Consider the following 17,336-nt stretch of genomic DNA (forward strand, 5'->3'; position numbering starts at 1 on the left):
TCATTATAATCAGTATACGAGCTAAGGGCTATACAGGATGTTTCGCACATGGACCGTTAAGGCAAGCGTCCCTCATATCTGCATCGTACGTATCGGACCAAACGGATTTTCATAAATGTACGGGTAAACGACCAAATGGCGTAGTGGTTAGTGACCCCGACTACTGAGCCGAAGGTCCCGGGTTCGATTCCCGGCTGGGGCAGATATTTGTTTAAACACAGATATTTGTTCTCGCGGGTCTTGGATGTGCCCGTAAAATGGCAATAGACACGCCCCCTTAATAGTAGTAGTAGTAGTTAATACTACTGACTAACATAACACTCTGGCGAAAAGTGGGTGCAGCAATGCACCTCTGCCTACCCCGCAAGGGAGTACATTAGTACAAGGCGTGAGTGTGTGTATGTACGGGTAAACGACGTCAACAATGCCGGTCAATTGGAGGCACTTGTGTGAAATGCTGTGCATAGAATGCGTCCGTTGCGTACGGTTCCGAAAGGTGTAAGTTCGCTCACTTTAAACTACACTCACGGGCAATGAAATAGTTCCACTCACAAAAAGCAGACACCAAACAACCCCAATTTTTTCCAACATTTCATTAAAATTTCAACAAAATATGATTGTTTTTAGTTGGTTATATCCTGATGCTCCGTTAAATGTACTTCAATGTTGCAGAAGGCGTCGTTAAGGTCGCTTTTTCCGTTTAGGAGTAATTTGGTGTTTTTCTCAGTGGAAACTTTTCATTGCCCGTGAGTGTATTTTGTGTTATACGTTTTACAGGAGGTGGTTTTTAGTTGGTTATATCCTGATGCTCCGTTAAATGTACTTCAATGTTGCAGAAGGCGTCGTTAAGGTCGCTTTTTCCGTTTAGGAGTAATTTGGTGTTTTTCTCAGTGGAAACTTTTCATTGCCCGTGAGTGTATTTTGTGTTATACGTTTTACAGGAGGTGGTTTTTAGTTGGTTATATCCTGATGCTCCGTTAAATGTACTTCAATGTTGCAGAAGGCGTCGTTAAGGTCGCTTTTTCCGTTTAGGAGTAATTTGGTGTTTTTCTCAGTGGAAACTTTTCATTGCCCGTGAGTGTATTTTGTGTTATACGTTTTACAGGAGGTGTGGAACTTTGCAACTTTAGTTCCTTTGGCCTATCCGCAAAACCTTCTTAGCTCTCTAGTGTAAGTCACCGACACGATATAATAAGAAGATCTAATAATGCACTACTATTAAATAAATAATAAAATAAATAAATATGTGGGGACATCTCATACACGGTCATCCGACCCCAAGCTAGGCAGAACCTGTGTTATGTGTGTCGGACAGCTGATATATATCTACACAAATACATATATAGATACATACTAAATATAAATATCAACACCCAAGACCCAAATTAAGTACTATTCCAACGAAACCAGCAAGCTTGTGGTGAGAGAGTTGTCGGGTAAGTGGGCTAGCCGACTGACAGATGATTTCAAGCTGTCCGAACCGCCCTGACTAGGCTTAGCGACTACTGCCGAAACAGCAACCGGGACCCACAGCTGTGCCGTCCGAAGCACAGAAGCGTCCAGAAAACAACCCTTTGAAATCGGTCCCTCACCTAATGGCTGACCGTGCAATGTGTTGCTTAACCTCAGTGATCATTCGTTACGATCACTGAAGCTAGCTCGACTACGGACGCTTCTCCCATAATATATAATTTTATTATGTGGCATCATTAAACAGTACCTATGTATTCAAGCTATTATTTATTTATCATTCCGATATGATATTTGGATTAAGTGTAGGTGTACCTCGTATTGTTGTTTTATTATCTGATTATTATAAATTCAATATTTTTTATACTGAATAATTAGAATCGTTGTCAGCAAGCTTAGGTAAGGGTATGAACATAATAATTATGTAGATAACGTTACGTTATTGTTATCGTATCATTATCATTATAGTTGCATAATTTTATTCGCTTATGCGCTGGCATATCTGCGGTAATCCCCGTTATTATTACATACGATAGAGAGAGACTAATCGTAGGTATATTGCAGGGTAGTAAAAAAATATACCTACGCCGAACGAGGGTGTCAAAGAATTATCATTCTGAACTACTTTTGTTATGCGATTAAAATAGCAATAGTCTGTTCCTACTAGGGTTTTGTTTTTCTCGACCTTTTTCTGTTCCCGGGAAACGGGAATTTTTTTCAAGATTTCCTGGGAATTCCCGGGAAACGGGAATTTATTTTAAATGCTTGGTTTTGCTATTTTCGGGTATTAAAAGTCTATTAAAATACTTACAATATAATCAAATATACTTCTATCACTCGTATAGGTAGAAAAAAGCAACAGTCAGATAAATTAGCAACCAAAATTATAATTATTTGTTTTACATGCCAAATCATTTGTTTTTCTTAATTGTAAATTAAACAATAACCAGTTTGAAAATAATATTATTATGACATATAATTAAAATAGAAAATTAATTACACATGTTTTAGAAAAAAATATTCATTCAACGATTTATCGCTCAACCTACTTCTTATTTTGGTTTTTTCTATGCGTTAGTAATTTTATAAAAAATAAAAGCGGACACAAAACGGGGACATAAAAAAAAAATATGACAGGCGTCACACTAGCGTTAGCTTTTACATACTCTTTGATCACATATGTAAACGCCGATCAATTGTTTGGTTTTCGGTAGGCGGTAGGACCAGCAGATAAATAAAATATGAAAATATTGAATCAGGAAGAGGTGAAACAAGGTGATGTAGATGAGTCATTATTATCTTTGCAATGCAGCTGCGCGAAAACAATAACACGTATGATTTTCCAATAATTTTTTTGGTTTAAGGTAAGAGAAACAGATAAATAAAGATGAAAATATAGCATAGAATCGATTTAAAACCAAACCCGGGAATTCCCGGGAATGCTACATATTTTTTTCCCGGTTTCGGGAAGGACAAAATTCCCGGGAATTCCCGGGAACGGGAATTCCCGGGAAAACGGGAACGAAACCCTAGTTCCTACTGTTCCGAGCGTAAATAATAATGCCGCTTTTTTGCTCGACTTGGTGGGGGCACTGTCGTGGCCCCAGATACCTATGTATATATAGCTAATTAAGTACAACTAAATTCATTTTTTGGTCTCCGTTACTACAGATTCTGAATGGTTCAACAACAGTCGATTGTCCCATTAATGTTCCGCGATTAAGTGACGTATCGTACTATTGGCGGACTATTCAAGGGACAATCGACTGTTATGAAACTGTCAATTTAGTATCTGAGATCTGAAATAAAAAAAAATAGACTTTAGATGATACACTCGCGAGCAATGAAAAAGTTCCACCTACCCGCGATCTACATTAGTTTTACTAACTTATACTTTTTTTTTAATCTAATAAAGAAATTTATTATTATATTATTAGGTATATGACATTAAATTAATAGCACCTTCTATTCTATTCTATTCTTTGTGGGGGTGTAAGTACCTGCACCTGGCTCTCTCGAATGGAACCGTTGTGCATATATCCCCAAGGTCTAAAACTGCCTTCCTAAGCTTGGACCATTTCCCACCACGCTGGTCCACTGTGGGTTGGTAGGTTCACATAATATCAAGATGTGCTAGATCTAGATCTAGATATACAGGTTTCCTCATGATGTTTTCCTTCACCGTAAGAGCGATGGTATACATTGTACTTCAGTTAAAAGAACTCATTGGTACATGTCAGCGCCGGGATTCGAACCCGCATCTCTGGCGTGAGAAGCGGGCGCTTATCCGACTGAGCTACCACCGCTTTTTATAGCACCTTTTATAAAGCGGCTTTGCTATCACGTAACTCTGAAAGACATTGAACTTTGAAAGAAAGCGCTGTCCAATGGCTATTGCTTTGTTGGTATCACATACTCGTAACATTTGTGAATGGTAGAGTGAACGACTGGCTTTGCCAAACTGAAAGCCATTTGACCGTTAATAAACTTGTGCAATATTTGTTTTCAGAAATACCGTTGCGTTTTGTTCTCAAATTACATAACAGTTTAGAGAGAAAAATATAGTCCAGAATAAATTATATTCATTAAATCCTTAAATAAAGATGATATCGAGCGATTATTGGTCTAACAGTGGCCGCATCATTCTGTTGCGAGAATTGTATGAATTTTTTGCTTTTCTGTAGATTCGACTGTGCTTGTTTGCTGCAGGTCTATGGTTTGCTATATTTTTTTAATCAAAATCACGCCATACACGACTGAAATATCGGTGAACATACATACAGACGAATTGAGAACATTCTCCTTTTTTGAAGTCGGTTAACAAACGGAGATAGACAATGCTGTCTGATGCCTGGCTGTGTAAATTTTTTCTACAAATAAGTAAAGTCAAATATAAAGTTCTATGTATTTATTTTTATCGTTTGAAAACTTAACTAGAACAAGGATATAATTAAAAACTGAATAACTACAATGATGACTAGCCACAATAATATCGTATGTGTAATCGGATTAATCGTGTTAACACCAGATTAAAGTAATACAGGCAGGCTTATACATAATTATTGTTGTTATCTCCAACATAGGGAGCAGGAAATTAAATATGATATGACCGTCTCGTCTTGTAATGTAGGTACATTCTATACAGGGTGTTGCAAAACAGCTATACTAATCCGAAACGGGGTGAGGGTGACAAGACAATTTGAGCCATGGCCATTTTGTAAATATATACCAAGTGATTGTGGCCTATTATTATAGTGGTGCATTGCAAAGCATGGGCCGTCATTGATCACTGCGCATGTTGTACATTGTAAGGTCAACCCCTTTCGGCTTAAACTCACGTACAAGAAAACAGTTCCACTTAGAATAGAATAGAATAGAATACTCTTTATTTTGCACCATTAAAGAAAACATTACAATTTCACTAACTTATAGATAAAATAGTACAAGAAAGGCGGTCTTATTGCTTAAAGCATTCTCTACCAGACAACCTTTACTTGCAACACTTAGATAGAAATTTTCTATTATCGCCACATTTTATTATTAACATCTTTCAAAAGGACTTGACATATTATAATATATATAGCTTTTTCATAATCAGATCGTGATAGCGATGCAATAAATAAATTACCTATATTGGTCACCATATTGTTTTTTTTCAATCGCTGCGCTATCATGGCTTTGTACGCTTGGGCTCTTCTTGCACTTGTTGGTAAGTTTTGGATATAAATTTTAAAATGTGTACAGTCAGCAAACGAAATAATTTTACAACCTCCAACCACTCTTTAAATTGATGAACGAACGAACAAAAATTGACACGCTTATGCCTAGTTTCACCTTCCTTAGTCTGTTAGATCATTAACAACCCTGTTACATTGTAATGTCATTAATTATATGTCATCTCCATATTAAATTCTTGACAGATGTGTCAAAACTGGACAACCACTTAATCCCTTATTATGATCTAACAGAGTATGGTGAAACTGGATAGAGTTGTAGTTAGCGCTGCGGTTTTGTTTTTCCGTCTGTATCGTTGTATTAATCGTGCCGATTGCGAGACAATTCTCGTTCGTTCGATGGAAGATTTAGAAAGTGACCCCCCAGATAACGACCGTATCAGGAATTTATGTCTTTGGCGTCATGATCGTTTATGATACAAAAGATTGACGGTTTTTACGTGCCCTTCTTGCTTGAGCTAGGCCTTCAGGAAAATAAATAAATAAATATGTGGGGACATCTCACACACGGCCATCCGACCCCAAGCTAGGCAGATCCTGTGTTATGGGTGTCGGACAGCTGATATATCTACACAAATACATAGATAGATACTAAATATAAATATCAACACCCAAGACCCCAGTACAAATATCTGTGTTTAAACAAAATATCTGCCCCAGCCGGGAATCGAACCCGGGACCTTCAGTTCAGTAGTCAGGGTCACTAACCACTGCGCCATTCGGTCGTCAATAATCTCTCCCAATCTCTCCTAAGTCCACAGACATTGTATAACACTAGATTCTCCAAGTGTGCGTTATGCGCTTGTCAAAAGGTTGATCGTAATTATAATACCAACATACATTAAGTTCCGTCCAGCTGTCATTATAAAATTTCGGCACTCCCGGTTCTCATATTCTATTCTATTCTATTCTCTGTGGGGGTGTCAGTACCTGCACCTGGCTCTCTCGAGTGGAACCTTTGTGCATATCCCCAAGGTCTAAACTGCCTTCCCAAGCTTGGACCATTTCCCACCACGCTGATCCACTGCGGGTTGGTGGGTTCACATATCTAGATGTGCTAAATCTAGATATGCAGGTTTCCTCACGATGTTTTCCTTCACCGTAAGAGCGATGGTATACATTGTACTTAAGTTAAAAGAACTCATTGGTACATGTCAGCGCCGGGATTCGAACCCGCATCTCTTGATTGAGAAGCGGGCGCTTACCCGACTGAGCTACCACCGCTCATACGGTTCTCATATAAATGAATCTAGTCATCATATAAATATATACGTCTGTGTTCAATAACCTCTACTAAGCCAAACCATCTTCCCACTAGCAGCAGCGGTCTCCGCCGACGTGTCCAGAGTCTTAGATGGCCAGGCGGTGGCCATCGAGAGCTATCCCTTTGTCGTGCAGGTGGACTTCCTCCAGCCGGGAGGCGTCTGGAGCCAGGCGTGTGCTGGAGCCCTCATCAGCACCAAGTGGACCTTGAGCGCTGCGCAGTGCTTCAGTGGGGCGTGAGTTCTGATGCTACCTTCTTCTTTTATGGTGAAGTGAGGTCAACTAGCACGGCCAGTTCAAATAAAAAACAGAACGTCCGTTTGAAAGCGTCTTTCCCTGCTACATCCATGACAGACATTCAGACAAGTTACTCAGACTTGACAAGAGAGCGATGCTTTTGCCTAGTTTCACCGTAGTATGTTAGATCATTAACACCCCTGTTACATTGTAATGTCATCAATAAATTATACGTTATCACCATATTAGATGTATAAAAAGACAACAACTAATCCCTTGTTATGATCTAACAGAGTATGGTGAAACTGGGGATTTAGCATTGTTTATTGCTAATGTTTGCTGATACAAGTCCTTAACCATTTCCACGTACTCCAACCCCTGCTAATCTCCCATCTCTTTCCAGCTCCTACCCTGGCGTGACCCACCGCCGTATCCGCGCCGGCACCGCCAAACGCAACAGCCGAGGCGTGCTTTACACCATCGCCCGCATCATCAACCACCCAGACTACGGACTAGCGGCGCCCAGAGACTCTGACGTCAGCCTGGTTGAACTGTCCACTCTGGCTACCCTGTCTAGTACTATTCAGACGGTTTCTATCAATGTGGCTGGGTCGGAGCTGCCTGGTACGACTGCGGTGAGGCTGCTTGGATGGGGACAGATTAGGGTGAGTTGTTTTGGAGTTTGAAACTTGGTGATTAAGGTCAGATGCCCGTATTCACTAAAATTCAGATGCCTACGCCCTACATCTATAGTATAGATAATGGCGCTATAGATAATAGCTGAAAAGTCATCAGCATCGTTATTATAACGATATCATAGTATTTGTTGAGAATCTCGGCCCCTGTAATGCAGTCTAATGACGCAGCCATAATATTTAAAATCCAAGCAGGAGCAATGCAAAATGTAGCCAAGATATTTTAAATATTTCGTTACCTTACCAATACCAGTGTAGCGATTATAACATTTTCGAACCTTCGTTTACGTTGTGTATCGTCAACTGTCACTCAAAAATGTAAGGCAAATCTCGTTAGTTCCAAAAGTGACTACGGCACTATTCTTATTCCATAATTATGTTTGTGTAGTAACGAAAATAGCATCAAATTGCCACGTTAGCCCGTGATAGGCCCTCAGTAGTATTTTGATACCTGGGTACCGATTCCCGAGTTACGGAGATCATTTCCAGTACCGAGATTTGGCCGAGATGATGTTAATCTCGGGTGAATTTGTTAAAATGGTATTCTGGCGATCACGCGTAAAACGTCAAACGTCAAAATTTCTATGAGTTTGACGTTAAATTTGAGATTTGAAGCGGATATGTTAGGGTAGATTTTAAACTGAGATATATCTCGGGTTCTGAGATTTATCCCCGAACCTCCGGATTTGAGCTCTTGTCCTTCTATTCAGCCCCGAACCCCATTCAATAACCTTTATCTTGTCACCAGCTCAACGGGCCCTCCTCCTTACAACTACGTGACGGCATCGCCAACAACCTGGCTCTGGAAACCTGCGCGTCTCGCTACGACCGTGGATCCATTACCACCAACATGTTCTGTACCTTATCCAGCTCTGCTGAAGAACAGACCAGTTGCCAAGGAGACAACGGTGGTCCAGTGGTGCTAAACAATGTCGTCGTAGGCCTGGTCTCTTGGGGCAATGGCTGCGTGGTCAGCTCTTACCCGGCCGTTCATACTAAGGTATCTGCGTTTACTAACTGGATTGTGGCTAACGCTGTCTAATGGGAGAGCCAATATTGTATAGAAAGAAATTGAAGTTCCCATTTTAACCCCCTTATTCATAGAGAAGTTACAAAACGTTTTAACTAATAAACTGTTTTGTCCCTCTCCGACAAAGAACAATTTGTTCTTTGACAGAAAGGGACAAAACAGTTTATTAGTTAAAACGTATTGTAACTTTTCTATGAATAAGGGGGTAAGTGTATAAGATTATTATGGGAAATAAACTGTTAAACCTTATATTAGAGGATAGGTACAAAAGTTGGGTTTATCGCTGGAAGAGATCGATTGATAAGACCACCTTTTGTATCCTAATTAAGCTGTGACTTGTTAATTTATTATTGTTTTTGGTGTTCAATAAAGAGTACTATGTCTATCATACAGGATTAAATGTTTTGATTAAGATTTTTGTTTTGTTGATAACTTCTCAATTTAGCGTAGCTTGGACCTCAAAAATTGCAGTGAGTTGCGTCAATGTTACTTTTCCAAAAATGCTTGCAGGTACATCGTCTGTTTTTTATCATCGTTTTTTTTAAACTCAATATTTAACCCTGCATAAACATGCAAATTATCAACTATTATAATGTAACGTAGCGCGTCCTTATTCCGAGTTCAAAAATTCAAATTCAAAATTATTTTCATGATTATTACTCATTTTAATCATCCCAGAATTCCCAGATAAATGAACGTCCTGGGGCGCGATTCACATCTCAACCGAAATATTTGTAAAGCGATACGAACGAGTTACGAGATGAAATCCGCAATGTTCAAAAACGCGATTCATAACACACATACTTTGATCTCGTTTTCATATCGCTAGTTCGTATTTGGATGGCTTGAGTGAAATGAATGAAACTATATTTTTTTAATTGCCATGCAAAAATATTAAATACTACCACTAATTGTTTTAAATAATTTTGTTCCTACAATATATTTTGTTGGAATTAGTGTCGATAGCAAGTATCAAGAAACGGCTTTTTAATTCAACGTTGAAGAAATTCATAACCTGTGGCACTTTTGACAGCCGCCATGTTTTCTCCATAAAAACATTGATTTTCTTTGCTCATTTTCGTGTCAACGTAGTTTTTTTGGAAAATAAAGGAAGGAAATAAAGAAAGGAAAGGAAAGGAAGTTTGACTTACTTAGAGAAATACGACTGAGACATGTAAGTATCAATGTATTATCCTATTTTTTTTAATTATAAATGTTACCGGTTGTAGTCAAGAAGGTATTGTAATTTACGATGTATCCAATTTCTGTTTTGAATTGTTTTAGAAACACAAGCAGCAGCCGATGTGCTTGAGTTGCAGAAGTAGCAACTGCGTTGTGAGAGCGCCACGGCTTCAGCCCTCACAATGATAGCTGATTAGCTAAAGCAATGAACAGACAGGCTGCAGTCAACGAGAGGTTTCTTGAGGAGGGGTTCCTCATATGGAAAAAGGTAGGTTATTCCTAAATGTTTGCCTAAATAATAGAATAGAATTTAACTTCATTGTTACCCCAATAATGTCTTTGGAAAACTGGTGTTGAATATTTATGTTACAGTGTAGTTTTGTTAGTGTCTGTCTGTATTTTTTTAGAACAATATCATACTGAACTTTTCATCTTGTCTTTTCTAGGCTAATGAAAGGAACAATCAAGACTGGCGGTGCGTGGGAGGATCCCGTCCCTACGCATGCGCCTGGCCTTCAATGGCCTCACGCCTGTATTCTTCCTCTTCTTCATGCGTCAATTCAAACAGAGGAGCACCTGTGATTACTGATTACCTAAGTTCCTATATACAATAATGGTTTAATAATTGTTAACAAAATATTGTATTATATAAGTATTAATAATTATACACAAGGCTAAAAGCATTTTGTAACAGTCAACCTATAGGAGAGAATATGAGAAAAAATAAGACTTATCTTTGATTGCCATTATCTGTAGCTTTATTAAGTGGTAAAGGGACCTAATTACTACCTATATTTTTTAGTATTTGTGATAATTCATAGAATTTATTAGTTCTATCAATAAATAAAATATACATGCATTACAATGTGTTTAATTCATTAGCTTACCAGGCCAAAACCCACACCAATCAAATAAATATCACTAATACAAGCTTACTATAAAGGAAAATTACGAATTCGGTAAAGATGGAAACGTATCTCGTAGGGACGGCTGTCCGGCTGAAAAATGGCTTGAAGATCTTGGAGAGATGCGTACAAGGTCAATTTCACTTTTAGCAGGATTTTCTGAAAACGATCTAACAATTTCACCCTTTTCTTCGAAAGTTTAAAATCGCTAAAACGTCAAAATATGACAGATAAGCGATATCAAAAAGTTCAACAAAAATGACATGAATCGCGTCATTCTCCATTCCGTTCATTCATTTTGCGATCTCGAAACGATCTTACTATGTAGCTTGTTTTTAGTGCCATGTGAATCGCAATTTCATAGCTCGTTCGTAAAAATCTGAAAACGAGATGAAAACGAAGTTGTTTTTTGTGACACGAATCACCCTCCTGTATCCTGCATTTCATGTTTGGCTTATGGGTCTGGTTGATTTTTTCATTTTCTTGTTGTTGTCACTGAAAAATAAAGTAAGTAGGTAAGTTGTATGGATAGTTGACAGAATTAAGCTTATCCTTAGTAGGTACTTACCCATTTTCACAAAAACTGATCCCTATCTGTGTGATGATGATGATGATAGTAATTTTAAGTTTATGTATGTATTTGTGTATACTGTATGTATCATATTTATGATATAGCCCATTTGGGACGATGGCCCTAGGCAGACCGTCAAGGAACGACGGTCTATAAAGACCGACCAGACATGTGGGATAAACATCATAAACATTATTTTAACCGCATCTACTCCATCCCACCCCCACAACATCAAGCCTATGGATATATCCATCTGTTCCTACTCCTACACAATCCTCACAACTTTATGAGGTTCAATATGATGATATTATTTCCCCTAATATGTGTGCCATTGTAGCGGTGGTAGCTCAGTCGGGTAAGCCCCCGCTTCTCACGCCAGAGATGTACCAATGAGTTCTTCTAAGTACAATGTATACCATCGCTCTTACGGTGAAGGAAAACATCGTGAGGAAACCTGCATATCTAGACCTAGCACATCTAGATATGTGAACCCACCAACCCGCAGTGGACCAGAGTGGTGGGAAATGGTCCAAGCTTAGGAAGGTAGTTTAGACATTGGGGATATGCACAAAGGTTCCACTCGAAAGAGCCAGGTGCAGGTACGGCTACACCCCCACATAGAATAGAATAGAATGGATGGGTGCCATTCTCAATACGTGTGCTCAGCTCGGCTTACTCTGGAACACTGCACGGCACGCAAGTGTGTAGAGATGTGATAGAGATATTCCCGATATCTTTTTTCACGCTTTGACGTGCACGTCTTGAACCCCGTGCTAAGCTAGCAGGATAAGTGTGCATACGTCGTTTTATTTCCCAATTTTGCGGCAAATAACACGGCGGGCTACATTAATGGGATGGGAAGTACCTTAAACACTGAAGATGGGGAATTTTAGTACTTTAACATAATAACTATATAAAAAATCCTTATAGACGGAGGCAGGGACGGGAAAAAAATCGTTATGGATGAGAAAACTTCCTTCATAGAATGGAAAACATTCTAAAGCGAAGCGAAGTTCGCAATGGGTCAGCTAGTGTTACATAAATAATAGAAATTATCACGAAAACCAATATAAATGCAGGGTAGGGTTGTGTAGGTATTTAATTTTTTTCATTATTTTCAACCACTATTTAGAATAATTAAATTTATTTGGAGTACTTTAAGGTTAAATAAGTATATCGATATTTTCGATTGTAATATCCTTACGTTCATGGCCACACTCATGGAGCCACTGACAGGACTAACTCGGAATATGAACAGGCTACCTCGGTATATGGAAGAAACCATAATCCTACCTCGGTATTAGGGTAAATCAACATGTGTAATAAATTATAATTTTTTAAGTATAATAAATGTCATCAATGAATCTCTGTTAAGAAATATAAAATTTATCGTATACTCTTACATTGATGGTTACAAAAAATAATGCTTATTTTTTTTACTTACTTTCAAATGTTGTGATTTACCTCGGAATAGGGACGGACGTGTTACGTTACCTATACAGACAGTCAACAGTGCAGCGTGCATAGGATTCGATACTATTTTCGAATCTACACGAAGGGTCACTTTTACCAAACGCTAAACGTATTTAAATCAAATTAAATACATTTTGTACTAACTGACAGACGTATGACAGGCTACTAAACACGTTTAGCGTTTGGTGAAATTCCACCTAACATATGAAAAAAAACAAATGTCACTTTTGGAACTAATATTGCCTTAAATTTTGACAGTGACAGTTGACGATACGCAACGTTAACGGAGGATCGAAACATGTGCTCACGACTCTGGAGATATAAACCTTACATTTTATTACAACATTACTTAATAGTATTATTACCTAATTACACTAAAATTTATTACTGGAAGTGCTTATACAATATAATTACAATTGCATTAGCGATATTACTATTGGTTCCTATCACTTATTACATACTATCGTTATTTACAAGGTGCATAACTATGTAAAAGAAGCATTAGACCGTATAATTAGTGATACGGTCTATTTTTCAGGCTATAAAAATAATTATAAAGACTACTAAATGTAGTTGCATAGTATTTTTGCATAATATTATGTTATATTATTCTTTCCTATGCATGTGGTCAGCATTTATCACAACATGAATGACACCATGGTGACAGTATTAGCCCTAAGGGCCACTTGCGCCAACATATTAAATCTAGATTTAGTGTTAAATCTCGATTTAGAGTGACGCTTAATCAGTTCCGGGACTAACTTCAGACTGACCTCGATAAGGTCACCGCACATAATATATAAGCGTATCGTAAAGGGATCTCTTCTTTTTTTCTGTCAACCAGTAGAACGCGAACTCACCAACGACAACGCCAGACTGACAGAAAAAAAAATACATTACGTTTATACTCCGTTTATAGGTGTGTGCTGAGACCATGGAAGTAATAAGTACTTATAGTACTTACTTAAAGCTGCGACCCTTAGGGCCCCTTGCACCAACAAGTTAAATCTCGAATTAGTGTCAAATTTTATAATTATGGACTGACGTTTCTTAAATCGACATTTGACTCTAAATCTAGATCAACAAACTAGAAAAGTAAAAAAAAAATATTGAAATATGGCTAGTTTTTTTAATTTTCTGTTTTAAACATAAAATTTTGGGAAAAAATAAACAAAAACTTAGATATTAAATATCTTAGAAATGGTTAAGTTTCGGATAATGCATTATAGGGTTCAATCGACTGGAAATGTCTTCCTCTATCACCTCCTGAAAGGATCCGGTCTTGGTAAGTACCAATAACCCTGTATATTATGTGCGGTGACCTTATCGAGGTCAGTATGAAGTTAGTCCCGGAACTGATTAAGGGTCACTCTTACTATACGCTAAATGTATCTAAAATTGTATTTAAGACAAATTTTAAATACATTTTGTACCAACTGACTCACGTTTGACAGGCTAAATTAATACGTTTAGCGTTTGGTGAATTTCCACCTGAGTATACAGGATGTTGCAAAAAGGGTATACTAAGCCGAAACCTACATGTGCAGCATGGTATATCTAAGCCCGAAACTGAAATCAGAATTTCAAAATTCGCGAAAAAAACATTCTTCATAGTAAAGAGTCACGTGACCAACAAAGTTTAGGCTTAGATATACCATGCTGCACATGTAGGTTTCGGCTTTTTGCAACATCCTAATCCTAACTAATATTATAAATGCGAAAGTAACTGTGTCTGTCTGTCTGTCTGTTACTCTTTCACGCCAAAACTACTGAACGGATTTGAATGAAATTTGGTATACATACGGTCTAGACCCTGGGAAAGAACATAGGCTACTTTTTATCCCGGAATTCCCACGGGAAACTTTTTAAGGCGAAGCGAAGCGCGCGGGAACAGCTAGTGCTGTATAAAAAAAATATTAAAAGCCACCCGATTTTCGCTAAAGGTCGCGAGCCGTAATCCCGTCCCAGGGAGTCATTCTGAACAAACCCCTAAAGGAATACTGGAATACTATAGCCTTTTTGCAACACTTGTAGAGCTATTAGATGTTAAATTTATGTAGTCGTTTTAAAGTAAGTAAGTAGGTAATCAGTTTGTAATAAAATTAATTTGAACAAATTGAAAAGGTACTTACTTAACTATTAACACAGTAATTATCAATACACTCATAAAATGGGTGGTTACTGAATTGTTAGGTACTTCTTATGTACTATCGGGGAATCGGCCGGTGGCCTACCTTAAAGGTTAGAACCGCTTGCAGCCTGCTGCCTGCCGCACCCACACATACACGCGCTCGACCAATGACTAATGAGGTAACAAAGACAAAACCAAAAACCACTCTTTTGAGAGTAAAAAAATAAGAAATATATACAAAGGAGGCCGTTACTATTACGAGGTCCTGTCGGTAACAGCATGGCTCTTCACAGTATCAGCCAATATTCCCTTACACGCCATTGGTTCACACGTATGGAAGGGGCGGGGCTGTTACGACGGGGTGCGTAAGCGATATTGTTTGAAATCGGGCTAGCATGGATTTCCCCGATTGTACGTACAGTCAGCATGATAAATGTAAGTAAAGTAAATACTTATAAAGTACTACCTGTTCCCGCGCGCTTCGCTTCGCCTTAAAAAGTTTTCCCGTGGGAATTCCGGGATAAAAACTAGCCTATGTTCTTTCCCTGGGTCTAGACCGTATGTGTACCAAATTTCATTTAAATCCGTTCAGTAGTTTTGGCGTGAAAGAGTAACAGAGTTTCGCATTTATAATATTAGTTAGGATTAGGATTAGGATTTATGATTTGATCGACTAGAAGTCTAGAACATTGAGTATGAATACTATGAATGGTCCCCCCGTAAGTATACAATGACTAGATCTGCTTTAAAGGATATTCTATAAAAAAACATCGTGGGTTCATCGTCTAGCCCCAGTTTCACCATACTATGTTAGATGTTAACAAGGGATTAGTTGTTGACATTTGACACGTCTTTCAAGAATTTAATATGGAGATGACGTATAATTGATGACATAAAAATGTAACAGGTGTGTTAATGATCTAATTATAATTGACTGTGGTGAAACTAGGATCTAATCTCATAAACTTAATTACGTTAATCAATGAGCCTAACAATTTTTACAGATGACCATGCATTTTAAACATGCACTTGCATGTTAACAGTAAAACTAAATATGACCCTATCATTATCTTCAAATGAAGCTTATTTACAAAATAATTATCGAGCTTCATATTTATTTATAGATATGCACCCACGACTGTTATCCCCGAAGGGGTAGTCTGAGGTGGCTCAAAGGCGAGACACCCACTTTTCGCAGCACATTTGTACTCACGTGATAGGTTGCGAACCATATCACCGTTTTGGAATAAGTACAATGCACTTAGGATACACATCTAGAATCTAGATGTGCAGGTTTCCTCACGATGATTTCCATCACCGTAAGAGCACTTGGTATTATTATTACTTAAACTCCTTAATTGAAAACACAATTGAAAGAATTCATTGGTACAGGCCAGAATTTGAACCCACGGCCTCTCGATTGAGAGGATGGGGCCTTATCCATTACGCCACCACCGCTCTCATCGAACTTCTTGTGATTTTATATTAAATTTTCTAATTAGTATTGTCGTTTAAAATACGAATATGAATATTTTGAAAAATATTCAGATTGTGGTTTTTTTTTGCTGACTGTGCCTTCTAGCTACAGTGTGTTGTAAAACGGATTTTAAATAATACGGACCGACATTCATAACTCAATTTTACGCAGTGTGAACACTGCGCTAATAAATCAATTTAAAAAAAAATACTAAAATTAAGTTGTGATTGTTGACTGCAAAAAATATATAAAATTTATATTTATGAGTTAAAATTAGGCTATTAGTGTTAAAAAAACATCTAAACAGTAAAGTGCTACAATGGACCACATCACGTTCACTGTCAATGGAGAGAAGCAAATAGGTAAGTTATATTATAGGTATCATTGTCCACATCTATTCTGTACCCTCATCTTATTAAAGTTGATTAAAGATAAAACGTAGACTAAATTATAAATTAAGTATACCTACAGTTCACACCAAGCAACTATATGGAGTGTCAAAATAAACGTCTCGACTGGTAGAAAATGCTTTTAGCATTAAGTCCACCTTTTGTACACTAAAGTTATATTTGTGCAATAAAGTATTAAATAAATAAATAAAATAAGATCGCACTTCACTGATCTTTTATTTTGAAGTAGGTAGTGCGCTTAGAAGATTTTTGACTTTGGTGGTGAATCTTAAAAAGTTGATAAGCCAGAGACGCCATATAAACCAACCCCGGATGAAACTCCTTTGACTTTGATTCTTCTGTGAGCCCTGCACAAAAGAGCTTCCACAAATGACGCATCACTTGTCCCTATCCAAAGACAAAAAAACTAAAGCCAAACTAAATCATGATTATAAAAAGCTTTTTAAAATATGCAAAATTCTTCCAGCATCGTTAAAATATAAACACAATGTAGCCGTAAGCAACCATAGCAGCCAGAACCATAAAAAACTAAAACAGCACGGACTTAATACAAGATCCGCAGCCCAAGGAAAGTTTGAAACTACAAGGGTTAATAACTACTTTGGTTTGGCGGAAGAACGCTAAAAAGACAGGTTCCTAGATTAATGAATGAAATGCCATCTCATATTAGACTCGAGAAGAATATAAATAAATTTTCAGTCATGTATAAAACTTACCTCTTAAACACTATCCAAAGTACCTCATTGCCTATAATGTAT

At 37.8% G+C, this 17,336-nt stretch overlaps 1 protein-coding gene and 1 long non-coding RNA gene across 3 annotated transcripts; both read left to right on the forward strand.

Moving 5' to 3' along the window:
- The first annotated feature begins 5,035 nt into the window (after nucleotides 1-5,035).
- On the forward strand, nucleotides 5,036-8,843 carry LOC105389885 (trypsin, alkaline B). Of its 2 annotated transcripts, none has more exons than XM_048632166.1 (5): nucleotides 5,036-5,179; nucleotides 6,526-6,703; nucleotides 7,108-7,369; nucleotides 8,148-8,485; nucleotides 8,636-8,843. In XM_048632166.1, the coding sequence occupies exons 1-4, from the start codon at nucleotides 5,143-5,145 to the stop codon at nucleotides 8,439-8,441; spliced, it is 771 nt and encodes a 256-aa protein (XP_048488123.1). In that variant the 5' UTR covers nucleotides 5,036-5,142; the 3' UTR covers nucleotides 8,442-8,485; nucleotides 8,636-8,843. The 2 variants fall into 2 exon arrangements, with proteins under 2 accessions (XP_048488123.1, XP_048488122.1); XM_048632165.1 differs by having other exon boundaries at nucleotides 5,039-5,179; nucleotides 6,523-6,703.
- Nucleotides 8,844-9,330: 487 nt separating this feature from the next.
- LOC125491083 lies at nucleotides 9,331-10,960 on the forward strand. Its single transcript, XR_007268109.1, has 3 exons — nucleotides 9,331-9,603; nucleotides 9,714-9,879; nucleotides 10,058-10,960. It is a non-coding gene; the product is annotated as an uncharacterized LOC125491083 (long non-coding RNA).
- The last annotated feature ends 6,376 nt before the right edge of the window (nucleotides 10,961-17,336 follow it).

This window comes from Plutella xylostella, chromosome 31 (assembly GCF_932276165.1).
Source record: "Plutella xylostella chromosome 31, ilPluXylo3.1, whole genome shotgun sequence".
NCBI lineage: Eukaryota > Metazoa > Arthropoda > Insecta > Lepidoptera > Plutellidae > Plutella > Plutella xylostella.